Below are 18889 nucleotides of genomic sequence, written 5' to 3' on the forward strand. Positions count from 1 at the left end.
TGTTCCAAGACGCGGAAAAGGCTGAGGGGTGAGGCCCTACATAGTCGTTGATGATCCCATTGACATCAGCTTGGAATGTGAAGTGCGCGTCAAGGATTGCGTAATCGGGCAATGCATTGGTTTCAAGGAACTGCGAGGTCGCGTTGTGCAGTCTGTGATTGTCGAGAGATTCGGAGCCCTGTGCTGAGGATGTGTCTCGCAACAGCTGTTCTAATGTGGCGATCGGCTGCTGTGTGGGTCTTTGCCGTGGTTCTGATCCACGCAGCAGCAGTGATGCGTCAGTGCTGGTCAGCGCTGTACTGTGCAGCAGAGCAGTGCATTGGTTCCACTAGAACCACAGGGGCTGGCAGAGCCCCTTAAGCCCACTTCCAGGAATGCAGAACAGGGGTAGATTCACTTGGTAGGTTAGTCTCACAGATGGCAGAGTCAAGATGTATGTGCAAGAGTGTTTGAAGCATGTTGTGTCCCTGAGACTTCAGATCAGGAGGCTAGCGAAGTAGGCGTTGGAGTCATTCTGGGGTTCTGGGTTCAAGAGATGCATGTACAGTCCTTCTCACCCAGTCAAGAGGGCAGCAGATCAGCAGAGCAAGCCAGCAGTCCATCAAGGCAGTAGTCCAGCAGGGCAGCAGTCCACCTGAGTGGCAGTCCTTTAGCAGCACAGCAGCACTGCTTCCTGGCAGAATATCCACCTGTCCAAAAGTGTACTGAAGAGTTGGTTTCTGAGTCAGTATTTATACTCAATTGTGCCTTTGAAGTGGGGAAGAAGCTTCTAGAGGTTTCCCTTTGAAGTTCCCAGGCATCCTGCCTTTCCTGGCTCCAGACTAACTATAGAGGTATGCAGCTTTTTGTGTGGTGGCAGGGCACAGCCTATTCAAATGTATACAGGGCTGGGCTTCCTGCCAGTGGTTGTCCATCCCAGCACACCTAAGCTCTTGTTTGTGTGCGACTGTCTAGGAGGGCTACAAAAAAAACTACTGTCATCTACACTCAGTCATGTGGCCCAGAGACAGGCTACAGGCACTAAATGGCTGTGGCAGAATAATGCTAACTTTCTAAAAGTGGTATTTGCTAAATTGTATTTTAAAATCCAACTGCACCATAAGTTAGGATTTTTCATTGCAGCTCCAAATACACCAAACATGAACTGGTTACCTGCTTTCAGTTGCAAAATATCAGCGTATTAAATGTAATCAAGTAACTCCAATGTCATCCTATGGGAGCGGTAGGCCTTGCACAGTGAAAAACGAATTAAAGAGTTTTTCCACTACCAAGGCATGTAAAACTTAAAATTACATGACCAACCTTTTAAATACACTGCACCCTGTCCTCTGGGCTGTTTCGGGATGCCTTATATGTATTAAAAAGAAACGTTGGGCCTGGCAAAAGGTTTATTTTTCCAGGTCGAAGTGGCAGTTTACAACTGCATACACAGGCTACAAAAGGAGGCCTTAGACATGTTTAACAGGCTATGTAAGTGGGTGGCACACTCAGTGCTGCAGGCCCCCTAGTAACATTTAATTTACGGGCCCTGAGCACATGTAGTGCCACTGTACTAGAGACTTACAAGTAAATGTAATGTGCCAGTTGGAGGTAAGTAAATGTTACATGTTTTAAGGAGGAAGCACATGATTTTAGCAGTGGTCCGCAATGGTAAAATGCACAGAGTCCTAAGGCCAGCAAAAAACGAGATCAGCAAAACATGGAAGTGGAAGGTTAAAGGTTTGGGGGAAGACCACCCTAAGGCTGACGGGTCTAACACTCCTCCACTTCACTATTCCCTCCCACCCCTAGCCACTCTTTTCTTCCACCTCCCAATCCAACACTAAATACAAATCTTGTAAAAAGATTAACAAAACTAGCTTAGAGTCCACATTCCTTAAATATCTGCTCACCGTAAGCCTGGAAATTGACACTAATGTCATCAATTTCTATAACCAAATCATAATGGTCCGAGACTCTGTTACACTGTTAAAAGTCCTAACCCATATGCAGGTCTCCTTTGGCCATATTGTATACCCAAGATATGAGGGACCCCAAATGTCAACACAAGCGCCTTGAAAACGCTTGGAAGCACTCTTATGGCCGAACTGACAAGAACAGATACAAATCCTCCCTTAGTCATGTTTTGTTCTAACTTTCTTTCTATTTGTTGGTTTTGAAGTGAATATATAGTTCATTAATTTCTGCAAAACATTTTCATAGAAATTACAATATAACAATTTAAATAGGTACATCTAGTTCATACATTATGCACCATTTTGTCAGAATAAATCTCTTCAAATCATAAAGTGCAAATAGCATTGTCAAGCGACAAGAAAGGAAACACAATATCACAGAAATGTATATAATTAAAATGATGCTTTAAAGACCAAAGACCAATTACAAAACATGGAGCTGCAAAAAAAAATTTGAGGGAATGTCTTGAATGTACTGTGTAAATATACACTGTACATTGTGCATCATTAGACAAAATGGGTCTACTAAGGAAAAGTGTATTCAACTTGTTCGATGAAAAATATTATAATCAATACACATGCTATCATTGGACAGAATAGACCTACTCAATCCTGTACCTAAAGTGCTTTCAGTTGTGCAAATAGTGTAGTCCTAATGAGAAAGGAAAGGGAATAGCAGTTCGGAAGAACTCATAAAACATAAAGTGCAATGAGGTATTGGAGCCTCCTGAGATTAACAAAAAGAATTTATGCAATCTTCACAGCAAATCTTTTTTTGCCTTTTCTTAATGAAACTTCCAAGAACTATACCATTATCAAATGGTTTAAAAGCAAACAGTTATTCAAACCTCTTGCCTAGTGTGCCATCGAAACTTTAAAAATACCGAATGCAAAAACATTTTTCTTTCTTTAAAAAAATATTCATAGTGCACTGTACTATGTTTAACATTCAGATAGCATAAGCAACAGCCTCTAATCAAAGCAATCCTGTCTCTAAAGCCCTGATATCGCCATAAGGAGTCCAGACCGATCCTAATTCTCAAAATGGATTATTTTAGATACTTGTCTGGATTTGCTGATAAATAAGAGAGATCACTCTGGACTCCAATCCAGTGGTGGACTTCTCTCACCATTTGGTTGCAGGCCATATATTGCCTATCTTTTCGTCAGCTAATTTGAAATGCCTTTTCATTCAGTGTTTGTTTCATCTTCACCACAGACATCAGTTGATCAAGCAGAAGAATATTACGTTACAGCTCAGAATGGAACACTATAGACCTTATATCATTATAATCCGGGTCCACACTTATAGCTCTTCACATTATTACAGAGAGCTTATCTTCTATCTGACTTCTATTTAACAATTGGAGAAAGTGCACCGCGCGGGCCATGACAAGCAAGTCCCAAGCTGTAACATACCTTTACGTTGTTAGAGGCTGGATCATGGAGCAGATGGGAATCAAAAGATGACATTTTAATATAGTCTTAGTACATTTTTGGAGGTAGTATACAAAAGAGAAAGTAATCGGTTATTGGTGGGGTTCAGATTGATCACCCTTTTTAAATATTGATTCACAATAACTCCCTGTCGGGAGCTATGGACAACGCCTTTCTTGTAACCCACTGAGAGAAGGGACTGAGAAATGAAGCCCACCATAAGTGATCTGATTTACAACAGGATTGCTTGGAAACTGTCAGGGTCGCCTGCACGAAAAGCATTTAATTCTTTAATCATTTTGGTCAGGGGACCGGTTTACTGAAGCTGTAACAGCCTAGGATGTGGGCAATAAACTCTGTCCTGCTGGACATGATTAACTTCATCCCCTTTTTTGTAAAGAGTAGAAATATAGCTACAACAAAATTCATGAGGAATGACACTCTAAAGAAAAGACGGGTGAAATTCTAATTACCATGTTGACTAAAGGCCAAAATCTTTTAGCATGCCCAAAAAAAGCTGATGCATGTTCTGTCAACATGCATTTTAATATTGCAGTCTCTTTTGTATTAAAAAAAAGATAATTTGCTTTTCAGATACCTCAAAACATCAGTCATGCCCTCCTTCTTATCTTGAGTTGCATTTCAGCGGACCCGGTACATTCTTTTTTCTAAAATCACAACATTCTTGATCAAACTACCTTATCGCAATGTTATTCTTTTCCTTAGCCATGTTTTTATTGAGTGGCGAAAATGTAGTTTTCACACAAATAAAAACAACATATATAAAGCGAGGATACTATCCAATATTGTAATCCCTTCATTTGAGATAGAAACATCCTTTAGACTGAGCTTTTTTTAATTCTCGAAGATTGTCATTTGGACTTTCTTCCCATGTGATAACATTGATTGAAAAGTCGGAATCCCTGCGACAGGTCTGGAACTTGAGTCAATTGGAAATGAACAATTCTGAATGATTTGACAGATCTAAAATGTTCTACCAAAATAAAAAATTAATCAATTTGGAACTTTATATGGCCAAATCTATAGGTGGAAGCTGTTAGGATTTATAACAAAAGTACTTGTGCAGCTTTGGCGTAGTGAACACAAGTCAAAGAAACTGTTCACGGAATCTTCACCAAAAGAGAAGATTGTACAAGCACACTAGCTAGACACTGTAATAGAAGTTTGAAGGTATAATCTCCTCCAGTAAGAAACATGGCGGCTGTATACCTAATCTGTAAACTTGCTAGAACATGTTGTAGTTTTGTTATTTCTTCATCAAGCCATGGCGTCAAGGGAGGAATATAAATATGCACACAAACCATTGAATTACTTAGAAACCACGAATCTATAAACATTACAGCTAAGGCAAAACCCCAATTACATTCTGCTGCAACTCTTTTACTAACTCTTGTTTGCTCCTAGATTTTTTCTCATCCGTATTCGTGGGATGTGGCATCAATTTAGATGCCAATTCAGTAGTATGTTTATTAGAGGGTTAGTCTTTTTGGATCTTTTAAGGGGAATAGACCGGGATCGTCAAAAAACTCACCTAAATGACCAGTACTTAAAATACTGGTGTTAATTGGTCCAGCAATAGGGTTGTTACTGAATTTGGCAGATTTATGCCACTAATTACATCCCCTGTTTTGTGGATTTTGGCATTTTCTTCTTGGCTGGGTGTTAAATCTTTCCCTAATGTTAAGTCTGATATTACATCTACTAAAGAATAAAAGAGCCCTATTTTGCCATGCCATATCTTAAACCCATTTTAAATCATGGGTCTTTGAGAGACTTAGACATTAGTCCCCTCAGGGCAATCCGTCTGTGGCAATTGTGTTTCTTCAGCGTAGGAAACAGAAATTGCAAATACTTCCCTTCAAAACAACCTTTGGGCTCACATTTTGATTTTGTCTAATGGCCTCCAACAGGTTGATTTGTTTGGCGTGTGGTGTATTAAATCAGACAAGTTCCATCATCATACCCTCAAAAAGCGGTCTTTATTAAAGTCAGCATATTAAGTATTGAAAGTCGGAGATCCCACCTGGCCCTGAAAAGTATCCATCAGAGCACTCCTACCCCGAGGGACCCCTTTCAAAATAGAAGGCTCCATCAAACATTCTGACACATTCAAGTGGGTTTCCATTCATTACTTTTTATTAAATGTGAAAACTATTTTGTATTGTATCTGAACCAACCTTCATGCTTCCTTCTTGACTCCCTGAATAGAGAACGCACAGTAGAATCCACGATCCCTGCTACCACTGCAAGTAGCACTATCCAGTACTGCTGGGTAGTCAATGAAATAGGCGGTTTGGGCCCAGTGCTCTCTCAAACTCCAGGAATTGTTGAAAATGTTAGATCAGTGGTCTATGGATTAGCTTTGTGAAGAATGGTATGTACTGAATTAACCGGCTTAGAAGTAGAAGGTGGCTGTTGCTTCTAGATGGCTTGCTTTGCTATTCATTGCTATACACCATACTGTGTATATTCTGAAATTGAGGTGATGCAAATCTTTATTTTCGACTGTAAGACTATTCTATTGTCCACCGTCATTTGATTGTTGTAGTTAAGAATTTTACCAGCAACCAAGGCGTAAGCATGTGGCTAGCAGCTCTACAGTCAAAATATATTGTATATCCAGGATGGGAGGAGACCTGCTATGTTACGCTATGTCCCACAGTCGGGTTGCCAAAATAAGGAGTTGTTCCCAAAAGGAATCCTTGGCGCATCTTTGATAACTGAGCAGCAAGACTGTCCTCTAAGGAAACGTGTGAACGTGTGTGGCTTCTCACATTTTTCACAGTAACGAACCACTACTCAAGTGTTAAGAATAAGGTAATACATAATTGGCTGAGAAACCAAAGGTCACCTCAAATATTTGTCGATCCAAGATCTTGAATCAGTAATGAGGGACAGGGCTCAAATCAGGCACTGAAGAGCTCAGTTCACTTGATTGTGGAAGGGGGACAAGTAAGTATATAATTAGAGACCGATACACAATTTAAGCAGCTGTGACCAAAGCGAGAACCCAGCACAGCCCAGATTAGTCTTTAATGTAGATTTAGTCTTCAGGTGCTCTTTCTTCCAGTGTTTAGCTGCTACGGATACCTTTGCAAGCACCCGCAGAAACCGTGTGTATATATATACGACGGGGGAAGGGCACACTCCAAAATGTAATAGATTGACAAACTGTCCAAATTGTTAGTTAAATTCCTCTTTATTCTTAGTCAAAATATAACAGCCAATGCTTTTCCTTCCTTTTTGACAATACTGAACTTCTTCAGGGCAAGAGATTGTTCAGGTTTCTCGAAGCCATTAAAATAATTAATCCATTAATCCCATATTTTTTTCTACCTTGTGCACTTATTCACATGATCACGAAGCCACATATCCAGTATAAAGTCAGTCACATCATGAGGATTTATGAGAACGATGATTATGATTACTAGCGAAGGATAAACTTGGTCACAACCTTGGTTTTTAACTCGTACATATTTATGGATTTTATGTTTAATTTATTAGATTTAGGTTGTTTTGGTCTGTTTCAATCGTTCTAAATGTACATATGTAGATATATGTGCACATTTTTCTTTTCACATTGTATCTGTTGGAATATCGATCTTCTATTTGAATGTATTACAGATGTGTTGTAAGACTTTTTGACGAAATTATGTTGTAGTTTTAAGACCCTGTATACATAAGGGATAAACCTTGACTTTCATATTGTTCGTGAATATAAATAAAACACGTAGTTCTATGTAATTGTTCTTTCTGGCCTATATTGTTCTATTGTGTTATATCCAATTGGTTGCCTATGAGTTTATTATTGCACTGGTGGTCAGTCATATTTTCAACATAGTAGTTTCGACAAGAATATAAATAGGGTTGCTACAATACTAATATAGGGATGATATATATATAGATCTGAGAAGAAATATCAGTATCAGACAGATGAATCTCGTATGACGGCGACTCCCCCTCCGTTAACTCACTATTCATTTGATATTTCATTGTTGGAGATGCCAGTTCCCGGTTTCCCTCGTCTTATTATAATTTAAAGGTACAATTTCCTTTTTTGCACATTTTTGCTACTCTTCATTGGTTTACAAATTACTCTAGGATCATCACAGCTACATTTCTATTTCTGTAAGTTAGGACTATGAAGAAGAGATCTGCACTAGAGAAGGGCTGTAACAAGTGTGCATTGCATCCTTTTGTGTGGATTCAAATGTGGCTCGGCTTACATGAAGCTAAGAAGAGCTCAAAGTGGACGAAGGACTCATAAAAGGGCAAGGAAGGGAGCAGAGCAGTAGGACAGGTGAGATTGTAGTGAAGAGAGGGGTAAAGAAGGAGATGAAGGGTAGCACAAAGCAAGAAACATAAAAAGAATGTGTAAGAGAGGTGATAAAGAGTAGCAATGAGACAAGACAAAAGGAAAGACGTGAGGAAAGAGGAGCAAAACAGCAAAAGAGAAAATGTAGGAGCTATTTCAAAGTTGATAGGGAACAGGGGAAATGAGTAACAAGTTTGAGAGGAACAATCTTGCTACTAATGTGTGTTGGACCCTCAATTCTCTTTTTCTTTTCTAGACATGTTGGCTCTAATTTCTCTCCGGAAGCGAGCCCAAGGAGAGAAACCTCTAGCTGGGGCTAAAATCGTCGGCTGCACTCATATAACAGCCCAGACTGCAGTGAGTACTTGAATCACAGGGGTAGGGTATTCATTGGGGCGGGGGGGTTCCTGGGAGGACTGTGGAAGCATGGTTCTGGTTCACTGCTGGCTGTTAGAGTGTAGGTTGGTTCTCTGCTTGATCGAAGAGACATTGGCTAATCTAGCCCTCTCATATCGTGGCAAGACAGAAATGTTATTGTGATGACATGGGGTGGGATGCGGGGTCTACGTATCTGCTGGACTGTGGACGCCGCTTGAATATATGCTAATGGTTGGGGTGGTCTAGTCCCCTGATGAGTGAAGAGGACCTGTCTTGTTCTCTCCTGGCTCTCTGGGTGAGAGGTCTTGTCTGCTGCCAGCTTGAAGGAAAAGGAGCCTGGTCTTCTGTTAGATCTGTGTCTGGTCCTCTGCTGGTTCATTGTGGGAGAAGGAGCCTGGTCCTCTGCTGGCTGTATGTGAGGAAGAGTAGTGGCCTCAGGCCATATAGGTTTTCGAGGAGTCCTGTTCTCTGCTAGATCGATGTGGAAGGAGGAGCCTGGTCATTTGCTAGTTTCGTGTTTGGAGGCCTGGTTCTCAGCTGTTTTGGTGTCATGAGAGGTGTGGGTGCCTGCTGGCTCACTGTGACATCTTAACCGTATTATTATTGCTCAATTTATAAGGTGCCTAAGATCTCATAGGCATGAAGGTACTATATAGAAATCAGAAGATAAATACTCAAATAAATGACTCTTCTGAATAATACTTTTAACCTCAGATTCCTTATTATTATTAATATTATTATTATTATTACATTCTTATATAGCCCCAGAATCGACCCCCGAAGGGGTATCTCCGCGCTTGCCTTGGGAACCCGTCCTGGTTTTTCCCTGTGAGATAGCCCATACAGGGCATCCCCAAGGTGAAAGCCAGGCATCCCGCCGCGGGGGGGGGGGCGTTGTGGAGATTAAGCAAGCTTAATGCCCAGAGTTGCAGAGTGCGAACCCATGATTAGGTCAGGCACCGAAGCGAGCATTATCGAGTCCATGGACATTTGAGCTCAAGACCCTGCCGCGTCGGGAATTGAACCCTGGTCCCGGGTCTGACGTCTGCTTCAGGGTCTGCCTGCTCTAACCAGTGAGCCACACTTCTCCACTTCTTTAATATTCCCCAGGCTTCAGGCAGACTGGATATGGTAAATCTTTATCAGTACCCCTGTGTGCCAGTAGGTGGCACCGTGCAGCTTTGCCCTATTGATGTTCTGCTCATGATGTGATGTACTGACCCACATATAGGTGCCACCCAAACGCGCTGATCAGCGTTCCTTTCTTTCCATGCTACCAGATGCAGATCCGGAGCTACCCCCATCGCTCCACAATACTGTTTCCCCAAAAATATTTCTCTTTATAAGGAGTGTGCACCTTGTAGGGGCTGTCGCAAACAAATGTCTGTGACCGATTCCCATCAAATTTGGTTTTGGTACTTTGGGTCAGATAATGATTTCAGACCTGCAGTGACTTTGTCTTGATTTATCTAACGACCATCCAGGACCGTGAAATGAAGCTCTATGTCGCTATAAATCACAACAATCCATGCCGTGGTGGTCAGAGTCGAAGGTCCCGTTCTCAAAGTCCATTCCCATGGCAGCTCTTCATCGTGGTCAAATTCTTCAGATAAGTCAAACAAAAAGGATAAGAAGACCAAGCGCGACTCGGCCCCTTCCAGCCACTCTTGAAATTGAGGCCTGGCTCCACATCAGTCTACTGGACTTGCATGTCATTTGCTTGGCAATGAAGGCTTTCCTACCATCCATAAAAGAGAGTCTGGTGCATGTTGCATGTTGGAGTTCCCAACACTGATGTCTCTCGGAGACATGTTCTACCTAGAGTAGGGTTGATAACTCCTGTATCTCTTTCCACTGCTACCTCTCCTGGGTCTGAAGAAGATCAGGAATGACCGGACCCAAGTCATCCTAGTGGCACCTTATACAGCAAGAAGAGTGTAGTATAGAGAACTCTTGGGACCTGAGCATTAGTCCTCCAATTAGGCTGCGGCTTCGGGAGGATCTTCTGATGGGCAGGGCTCTGCACCCCAGCCTGCAAAGCCTCCACCTCCATGCTTGGAAATTGAGATGCAGCAGTTCACAGCATTTGACCTTCCTCTTGAGGTTGTCGATACCATCTTGGCAGCCAGGAATCCCTCCACCAAATCAGTTTACGCCTGCCATTGGGATAAGTTTGTAGCCTGGAGCACTACTTGGCAGATTGACCCAATTCAAGCCAAACTTTCCAAAGGATTGCTTTATATGTTGTTCCTACCCCAGCAAGGACTTGCTTTTGGCACAGTGAAGGGATACTTATCAGCTCTTTTGGCTTGCCTGTGGTTGCTAGATCAGCCGTCTTTTGTTAAAATCACCTGTTGTGATGCAATGGGACCTCAGTTTGGTCCTCACATTCCTAATGTGTACTCCCTTTGATCTGCTGCATAGCTTTCCACTGTTGTTTTCTTTTTAGCTCCATAACATCGGTGTAGCAGGTGAGCGAGCTACAAAGCCTTTCTGTCAACTCGCCATACACCACCTACTTTCCAGGTAAATTGCTTCTAGTAACCCTAGCCTCCTTTCTTCTGAAAATTGTGACTCCTTTTCATGTCAGCCAAAATAAACCCTTCCAACTTTCTTCGTGCATCAAATAGGAAGAGAGAGACTCCATCAGTTTCGTCCTAAAAGAGCTCTTAGCTTTTAGATCAATTGTACCAGTGTAGACGGTAATCTCTTCACTGGATTCGCTGGGGCGAAGAAAGGCAAGGCAGTGCAAAAGAGGACAATTTCTCATTGGATCGTACTCTGCATTAAATTTACTATGTATTGGCCAAGACGTAAGGCCCTGAAAGACATGCAGGCTTATTCATCCGGATCCTAGGCTGCTACCACAAATTGTTCATGCAGTGTGCCCAGTTCTAGACATTTGCCAGGCTCCTAAGGGAGTGTCACTCCACACATTCATGAAGCACTAATAACTGGACAGCCAAGATGGGCAATTTCCCCACTCTATCTTGCAGGACTTTTTAGTTTGAGCCAGTTGACAAACCCTCTTCTAGGGGAGGCAATGCTTTGGTATCTATTCAAAATGTGAGGAGTCTGTGCTTAGAAGTATTTGTTAGAAGAATAAGGTATCTACCTTTTGGTAACGCCTTTTCTTGTAAATACTCTAACCGTAGTTTCCTCACCGACCATCCCGCCTATCCATTCTGTGAACTGGGCTCTTTTTCTATTTAATAAGATCCCAAGTATAGAGATCTGCACACTGACCAATGTCAATTTGCAGTTGTACTCGGTGTCTGGTGGCCCGGACAGGCTAAGAAGCAACTGAAGTCGGTGAGCTTGTGTGTCGCTTATATACTACTCCGTTCGTCACTTTTTAAGAGGAACAACAGCACACAGCCGCATAACACCACCTACTGGCACACAGGGATAGTGCTGAAGATTTTCCGGATCCGGTGTGTCACCTAAGAAATATTCAAAAGGTGAGCAATCTGCGGTTAAACAGAGCATCTACCAGAAAGAGATCCACCAAAGGTAGGTAAATCCTCCAGGAAGTGCATTCAATACGGTACTCGCCAGAATTGGAAATACCTACATTCTGCCTTTTTCCAGATTAATTTTGTTGATAACAACAAATATTTTCTGACAGAGATCAGCATCCTACTAGGCCAATAAGCAGTGAAATGTGACTTCAGGTCAGTTCCTATGCTGACTCTGTATGAGGAGATGTGTTGGTCCCCTCCTGGACCACTCTGGGCACAATAGAGTTTGTTCCTCTGCTGGCTAGATAGAAGGAGTGGTTTGGTCATTCACTGGCTAGGGGTGAAAGGACGCTTTTGGTCCTCTGCAGGTCAGTGTGAGAGAAGAGATGTAGTCCTTTACATGTCATCTGACCTGAAGACTTCGGAGATAGGGCTTGGTCCTCTTCTGACTGGAGGTGGAGTGTTGGACTTAAATAGTATTTGCCTATCTAATGACATAAGAGCTGGAGCTGTAAATGATTTCTGACTGACTGCACTTGTATAGCTACCCTATTGTGCCTCTAAGTGCCCTTATCATTTTACAGTCCGCGTCAGCTTGACCTGATGTAAGCTTGATAAATAGTATGTTTACACGCAGGAGGCCAAGCACCAGGCTTCTCTTCGGTTATCCTTAAAGCAAAAAAAAACATGGGCCATGTAGTAAACCATAGTAAAGACCTTGGATTGAAGACTTCTGCGACAAACTTCTGAACAAGGTGCTCACTTAGACCATCCCGCTAGGGAGCTTCACTAGAAATAGTGCAGTCTGCAGGAAGATGGATCTTCCACCTAAAAAATACAGTGTCTTGTCTTTTAATAACAGTAGCACCTTTTGCCAAGGAGGGCAAAGCAATCTATAAGATGTTTTCTCCTTGCTACATTGTGAAGAAGGGATCCTACAAATTGGTAGAGTGCCAACATTATTTGAATAGTGCCTCACTGCATTCTTCCTGTCACAGGAAAGTAGACCTCTATTCCGTGTTATTCGGGGAAACCTCACTTGCTCTTGGCATGGCAGGGATGCACAGTCTCAGGTTGCAGCACAGTTTGCTGTGACTAAATGGAAATGGGTGTCTCTTCAAGTTGCTGGGCAGAGCATCAAGAGGAATCAAATACAGTCAGTTTAACCCAACTCAGTCGTGGTTTACACCCGACTTGGCAATTTTATGCATTTTAAACCTTTGTGCCCTTGGGTCCACCTGGGTCCACCTAGCTCTGCTTAGATTGGAGCAAGTTACGCACAGTCTACCTCCCTCTTGGATACCCCAAAACGCTTGCTTGCAGTGCAGAATTGAGATGCAGGACTGAGATGGAATCTTCTTCAGGAATCCTGCGCTTAGCGTTGCTAGGGCGAATGTGGGTAGGCCGTTGATGACCTTCTGTGAGTCTTTAAAAATACGTCAAGTTATAGCTTTTACTTTATATATTTTTACTAAACAGCATGTAAAATAAATGGAAGGGAGTTAGTTACCTGGCAGTCCATGGGCAAAGGTGTGGTGGCTTTTGCCCCCATTTGTCAGACCAAAGTCTGAGAAGTAGAGTAGGCTTGGTGGGCATGGATTACACTGAGAGCGGCTGCCTGGAGGGACATGGGTGTGTGAAAGGGATTTGGACAGTGGTCAGAAAGCAGGAAAGTGGTGCTCCCTGGTATCACAGGGCGACCAAACAAGGTAGGGTGTGACTTGAGTTGGCTACTAGCTAAGAACAGGGGTGACTATTAGTGCCTCATTTGAAGTCTGGCCATACAACCAACAAGAGGGTCTCCCACCCTCTTGTCTGTTGCACGTGGAATAAGTGTGGTTCAACTCGGGAATCAGAGCCTTTCTGGGGCAGTGGACCAGAAATCATACATTACAAAAACATATCCCCTTGTGACATTGTTTTGGATTGCAAATTCATCTCCCGTTCATTGCTTCCCTCTTGTTACTGTTTTATTTAGACAAGCCTGTTGCTGTACACTAAGTGCTGTTGTTTTTTTTGTTTCCTAGAAGCATTTTGCTGTATATTTAAGCCCATACTCCTTTTCTCGTGAACCTATCTGTGTCAGCTTGTTTATTTGTGTTGGTCTCTGGTCTGTTTTATTCTGTGTAGGCCACCCCCTTCAACCAGACCCCAAAGCTGTTCAACCGGCTCTCAACATCTGTTCAGCAGTCAGGTCACTAATGGGTATCCCCCTCACCTCTATCTGTGTACGGTTATTTATTGCTATCCTGGCTTACCATGCTTGGAGACTAGACTGACCCATACTGTAAAAGTGGATAATGGTTCAATAGTTTGGGAATTCCCTCCTAACTCCGAGTGAGATGTTGCTTTACCACTGACATCCCTCCCTCCTTTGAGGTTGGAGGCCAGTGCTTCTCTACGATGGTCAGTGTGAACCCAGGCTGGGTACTCATTGTTACAGGTAGGTAGTTCACATTTCTTTCTCCCTTCATTTGTCTAGTGCAGTATCAGCTGTCCTCTCAGATTCCCTTTTTGCTCCTCCAGGTTCTGATCGAGACCCTGTGTGCCCTGGGGGCTCAGTGCCGCTGGTCAGCATGCAACATCTACTCAACGCAGAACGAGGTGGCGGCCGCGTTGGCTCAACATGGTGTGTATTGCATGGTTCAGAACTCCAAGGTGAAATGTAAAGCATGATTTACAATTATGGGGGTCATCATTAATATTAATAGGCACCGAATATTTCTTGATCGAGTGAGATTTCAGAACACTTTTTCTGAAGCGAAATATCATTTTCCAAAAAATAAACAGTAACAAGGAATAATACAAATGAGAAATTTCAATAGCCACTAACTGTAACTGCTTAAAACTGTTCACAACTTCCTAATTCAATGCAAATTAAAGGTACAAATAAACATTTAATTACAAGTAAAGAAAATGTATTGCCACTTTCAGGTTGTCACACCTCTAGAGTCTCACCGAGCAGTTTCAGGTAGTCTCTGTTTAGTGTTTTTCTGAGTGAGAAGACAAAAGTCAAAGGCATTTCTGTTATGGAGTAAGATTGATTAAAGCCATTTACCTTCCCCTCGTTTTTCCTCCTGTAGGATATCAGTCTACATTCAGAAATGTTTGACAAGTGCATCTATGCAGCTGGTTGGAATCGGTTAAGACAAGAGGACCAGGAGCCTGCATAGCCTGCTAGACAGTCACTCTTCTAAAGATTGTCAAATTTGCCAAAACATTCCCTCTATGAGACTGAGGGGAAGAGGGAAAGTCTTGCGTAAGGCCCGTAAGTTGAAGCTCCTGAACGTATAAGACAGTCCTCCTTGGTTGCCCAAATTGCAGCCTGGGATTTTGGAGAGCTTTACACCCTATGTGTCTCTGAACATTAGACTGTGTTCCATCAGGATTGTATAAAATGACTACTTTCCCTGATTCAGCAGTGTGCACCACTGAAGGTTCCACCAAAAGAATCATCTAGGACAGTCCATCGTAGAAGGCTAGCGCAAGAGACGCAAGTACGGCAAACAAAAAAAAATTTGAAAAAGTACCCAAATCTCAAATGGGCAGAGAAAGACACTTCTGCTACTTCCTAGCAGCGAAGAAGGGATCGAAGAAAGAATACAGACAGATTATGAATGTCAATATGGCAGGAAAAGTTTGGAAAGAGAACTTTTGAGAATGATGGCCTTCACTAGGGCTTTTCATAGTTAAATAAAGAAAGATTATAATAGATTTGGTTTAAAATGAAAACCTTTACACTATATTACGTATAGAAATAATTTCTGTTAGTATTAACAAAGTTCTGTGGAGTAATAATAAAAATAATTAAAATATGCAACAAATTCTTAAGCAGGTATAAAAACACCTAAAAGCGGAATATTAGGCAGTTATATAAAAAAAAAACAATGAAGTATTATCATGATCATTATCCTCCTCCAGGTTAAATCTCTTTAAAACAAGATACATCCAGCATTGGAGATCTGGATCTTTAATATCATATGTGGTAGGGATCCTAATTCAGCCATACAAAGGTGGCAAAGAGTTCCCCCAAGGAGACCCTTTTATGCCCCAGTAACTATTGAAAACTGCAATTGGCCTCACAAAACAGCAAGACTAATTGTTTTTCATCTAGAAATAACCACTCATATTTCTTAGGTGGTGAATTTTACATAAAAGGACTTAGACAGCAAATAGGTCAAATCCTTATCTGGTTCAAATCTTTCTCTGTTCTCTCACACCTTTCTCCTCCTTTTGGCATCGGTAAACAACTAGGATTCTGGCCTCAGGGCCCTGCTTTGTTCTCACCTGGGTTTGAAGTTGTAGAATTTACTGACCTGCATTTAGATCTTTCCTTTCTGCCTGATCCATGCTTAATTGGTTCCACCATGATTCTACATAATTCTTCATATCACAGGATCATTTGGAACATTGATTTTGTTTCCTTGTCGAGCACTTCGGTGCTCACTTTTATTGGAGGTGAATGGCTCCTATTAGGAAAGCCCATCTTTGTATGACAGCTAGCCATTTGTTTTTGGTTTTTGTTTTTGTTTCTCAATCTTTTAGTTTCCTTTTTTACCTAGTAGGCTGCCTCATAGGGGAGACTATGAGTCCCAGTCGGACTAAGTGGACTCCAGTTTGTGTTTTATCTCATTCCCCCATGTTCTTTTTGTCATCGCGCTGCGGCCCATTGATGCCCGACCCCTTGTGGCTGGCTTTTTAAAACGAACGGCAGCTGGCTGTCGAAGGCACACCAAAGGCAAGACCATCTGCGCCTGTACATGCCGGGAGTGTGCCATGTGCCACAACTCCTGGTAATCGAGAATCAGAATTGGAACATGGCGTGCATTTGGTATACCCTTGCATCACTTTTTTAAAGGTATACACAGAAGTTAAGAGTCTCCATTGTTGTTTACACAATCTTACAGCACTGGATCCTTGAACTAATGCTACCTGTCCTAATTGTGGTTAACACATCATTAAAGATACCATGTTTTTTATGTCCTGTAAGAAAAATAAATTAAGCGGGTATACCTGCTCGAGATTTTCTCATACTCACCTGGGCCCATAAAAACATATACACCTTGAACAGGTAAACTCACGCTTAACTAGATTCAACCTTTTAGGACCTATACCTTTTAACTTACCAAAACCTAGTCACCAGTACCTAGAGTCCTAAGGGATCAAAGGGTGTTAGCATAATAGGCGGTAAAAAATAAACATTTGCACTCATAGAATAACCACAGACTTGGGAAAGTTTAAACTCTTTATCTATGTAAAAATGTAAATGTCAATGTCCATACTACATTAATTGAAACATGATCAATTAACAAGAATATGATTAAGCAAGATGAAATGAGAAAACTTTCATTTAAGCATTGAAACATAGGAAGGGTGGAAAGGGGAAACAGTACAAAGACGTACCCACATAGATTTTATAGTTACCTAGAATGGTGTGAAGACCAACCCTGGCCACGGGCTGGGATAAAGGACAGTACCCCAAAGTGCAGGTGCCAGCAGGAAAGAACAGGTGCAAACCAGAAATCAGGACAGGTGCGGACCAAATTGGATCAGAACAGGACCACCACAGGCTAAGACCGGCACCCACAGCTAAAGTGCAACGCCAGCGTTGCAACCCTCTTTGCAGCTAACAGCCAAACCCCGATTGGGTTATCGAATCTTCTGACAGAGTGCTCCGCCAGCACCTCTCCTCTCGATTGCCTATTGAGTGCGTTGAGTCAGTGACAGGTCAGCTATTCGGACAATCTAACTAGCTAAGCCTACCTTAGATATACCATTTTCCAGGGCAGTGTACCACCCCCCAATGTTGCAGGTGTGTGAATCCCACAATTTGATTGGACAAAAAACGAGGAGAGGTCATCACACCATATTAATATGAGGTAACTTGCATTTTGTATTCAAATTACGTTCCCTCCCATAACTTTATTTTCCCATGCACTTTTATTACACCTGGCAGTGAATGTATCAATAATAAATACAATGTATTAACAATTTGTACAATCCAGCTTCCTCTGGCAGGGTTAAAGGGTCACGTTCCCAGAGTTTTCACTGACAAGTCTGATGCTGGCATGAGTTCAATGCAATGGCTTCAGTAGTTTGAGTTTCTCTGCACAGGCGCAATTCTTCCAAAGATGGAGTTCAGAAGTACATGTCAGGCCCAAAGTACGATACATGTAAAAATAGAAGAGAAACGATTTTAGAACAAGAAATAAATGAATCCACTGTATACCACTTATCTCTACACTATTCCCATTTTTTTTATTTTAACTACAGCGTTAAGGATTAAGCAGAACAAACAAATTAATAAAAGCGACCATGCAAGCTTTAGCATGTTAAGACGTAGAGAAGCCATCTTAGTTCTAGTGCGCAGAAGCAAAAGTTTCCCACCAAGCAGAGAAATACGTCATGTCACGGGAGTGTGACATACGTATGCACAGTAGAAATCCCACGTTGCGGCAGCCATTTTAGCACTATACAGTTACGGTTAGAAAATGCACATAGGTAAGCTTCCCCTACATACTAGAAATGGTGTGTAGTGCAATTATTAGTAAACAAAACATATTGGTTAGCACGTTAATGTTATTCTGAGAGGTCTTAATCCAAGCAAGTCGCTTTACGTGCGCAACCTTGCTCCATCAAGCCCCTCTTTGATGATATTTTATATCATCACTAATTAATGAAACAGATGCCAACTTTCACATTTCTCCCAACTCAATTTCTTGAAAGTTTCTATTAAGTTTCTTTTCAATATTCATGTGAAAGTTTTTCACTTTCTTGTACAAATTTCCATTCAACCCTTCTAACTCAATTTCATCAATATTTCTCTTCTTTCCTTTCTTATTTACTGTATACGTCTTCTTGTGCTTGCGACATTTGCAACATATTATTATCCCTAAAATCAGCTGGGCTATTCCCACCATTGGCATCAGTATTCTACCTACAAAACGTTTTCCTACGTTACAGAACCAACTACCGATAGAGGAGAGACCATCTGTAAGTCTCTTCCATGCACTATCAACCTCCAGTGGTTTGAGTTCTTTTTCCAAATGTGTAATATTCTTTACATACCCTTTAATTTCAATACTTTTGTCAGGTATGTAAGTGCAACAATGTTGCGCTTTCAACATTCTACAGACTCCACACTCTTTTGCTAACAATGTATCAGGAGCAAGTCGATTTTGTAAAACCATTGATCTTATCGCAACTAATTCGGTATTGATCATCAAACATCCTCCAGCAGTGTCAGTCGATAAGCGATCCACCACTGTTGACAGTTTACAGATTCTTTGAGTATTCAGAACCCCTCCCACTGAAGGTATCAA

The 18889-nt window shown here is 41.8% G+C and overlaps 1 protein-coding gene across 2 annotated transcripts in view; it reads left to right on the forward strand.

The window, feature by feature from the left end:
* The window catches only part of AHCYL1 (adenosylhomocysteinase like 1), a 305772-nt gene that overhangs the window by 182636 nt on the left and 104247 nt on the right, over positions 1 to 18889 (forward strand). For both annotated transcript variants that reach the window (XR_015296031.1, XM_086923586.1), the window contains exons 4-5: positions 7985 to 8085; positions 14094 to 14196. Coding sequence is in view for 1 of the 2 variants with exons in the window: in XM_086923586.1 (XP_086779712.1) it covers positions 7985 to 8085; positions 14094 to 14196 (204 nt within the window). In the remaining variant the exon portion in view is untranslated. The remainder of the gene's footprint in view (positions 1 to 7984; positions 8086 to 14093; positions 14197 to 18889) is intronic.

The sequence above is a fragment of the Lissotriton vulgaris genome, chromosome 5, assembly GCF_964263255.1.
Source record: "Lissotriton vulgaris chromosome 5, aLisVul1.2, whole genome shotgun sequence".
Classification (NCBI taxonomy): Eukaryota; Metazoa; Chordata; class Amphibia; order Caudata; family Salamandridae; genus Lissotriton; species Lissotriton vulgaris.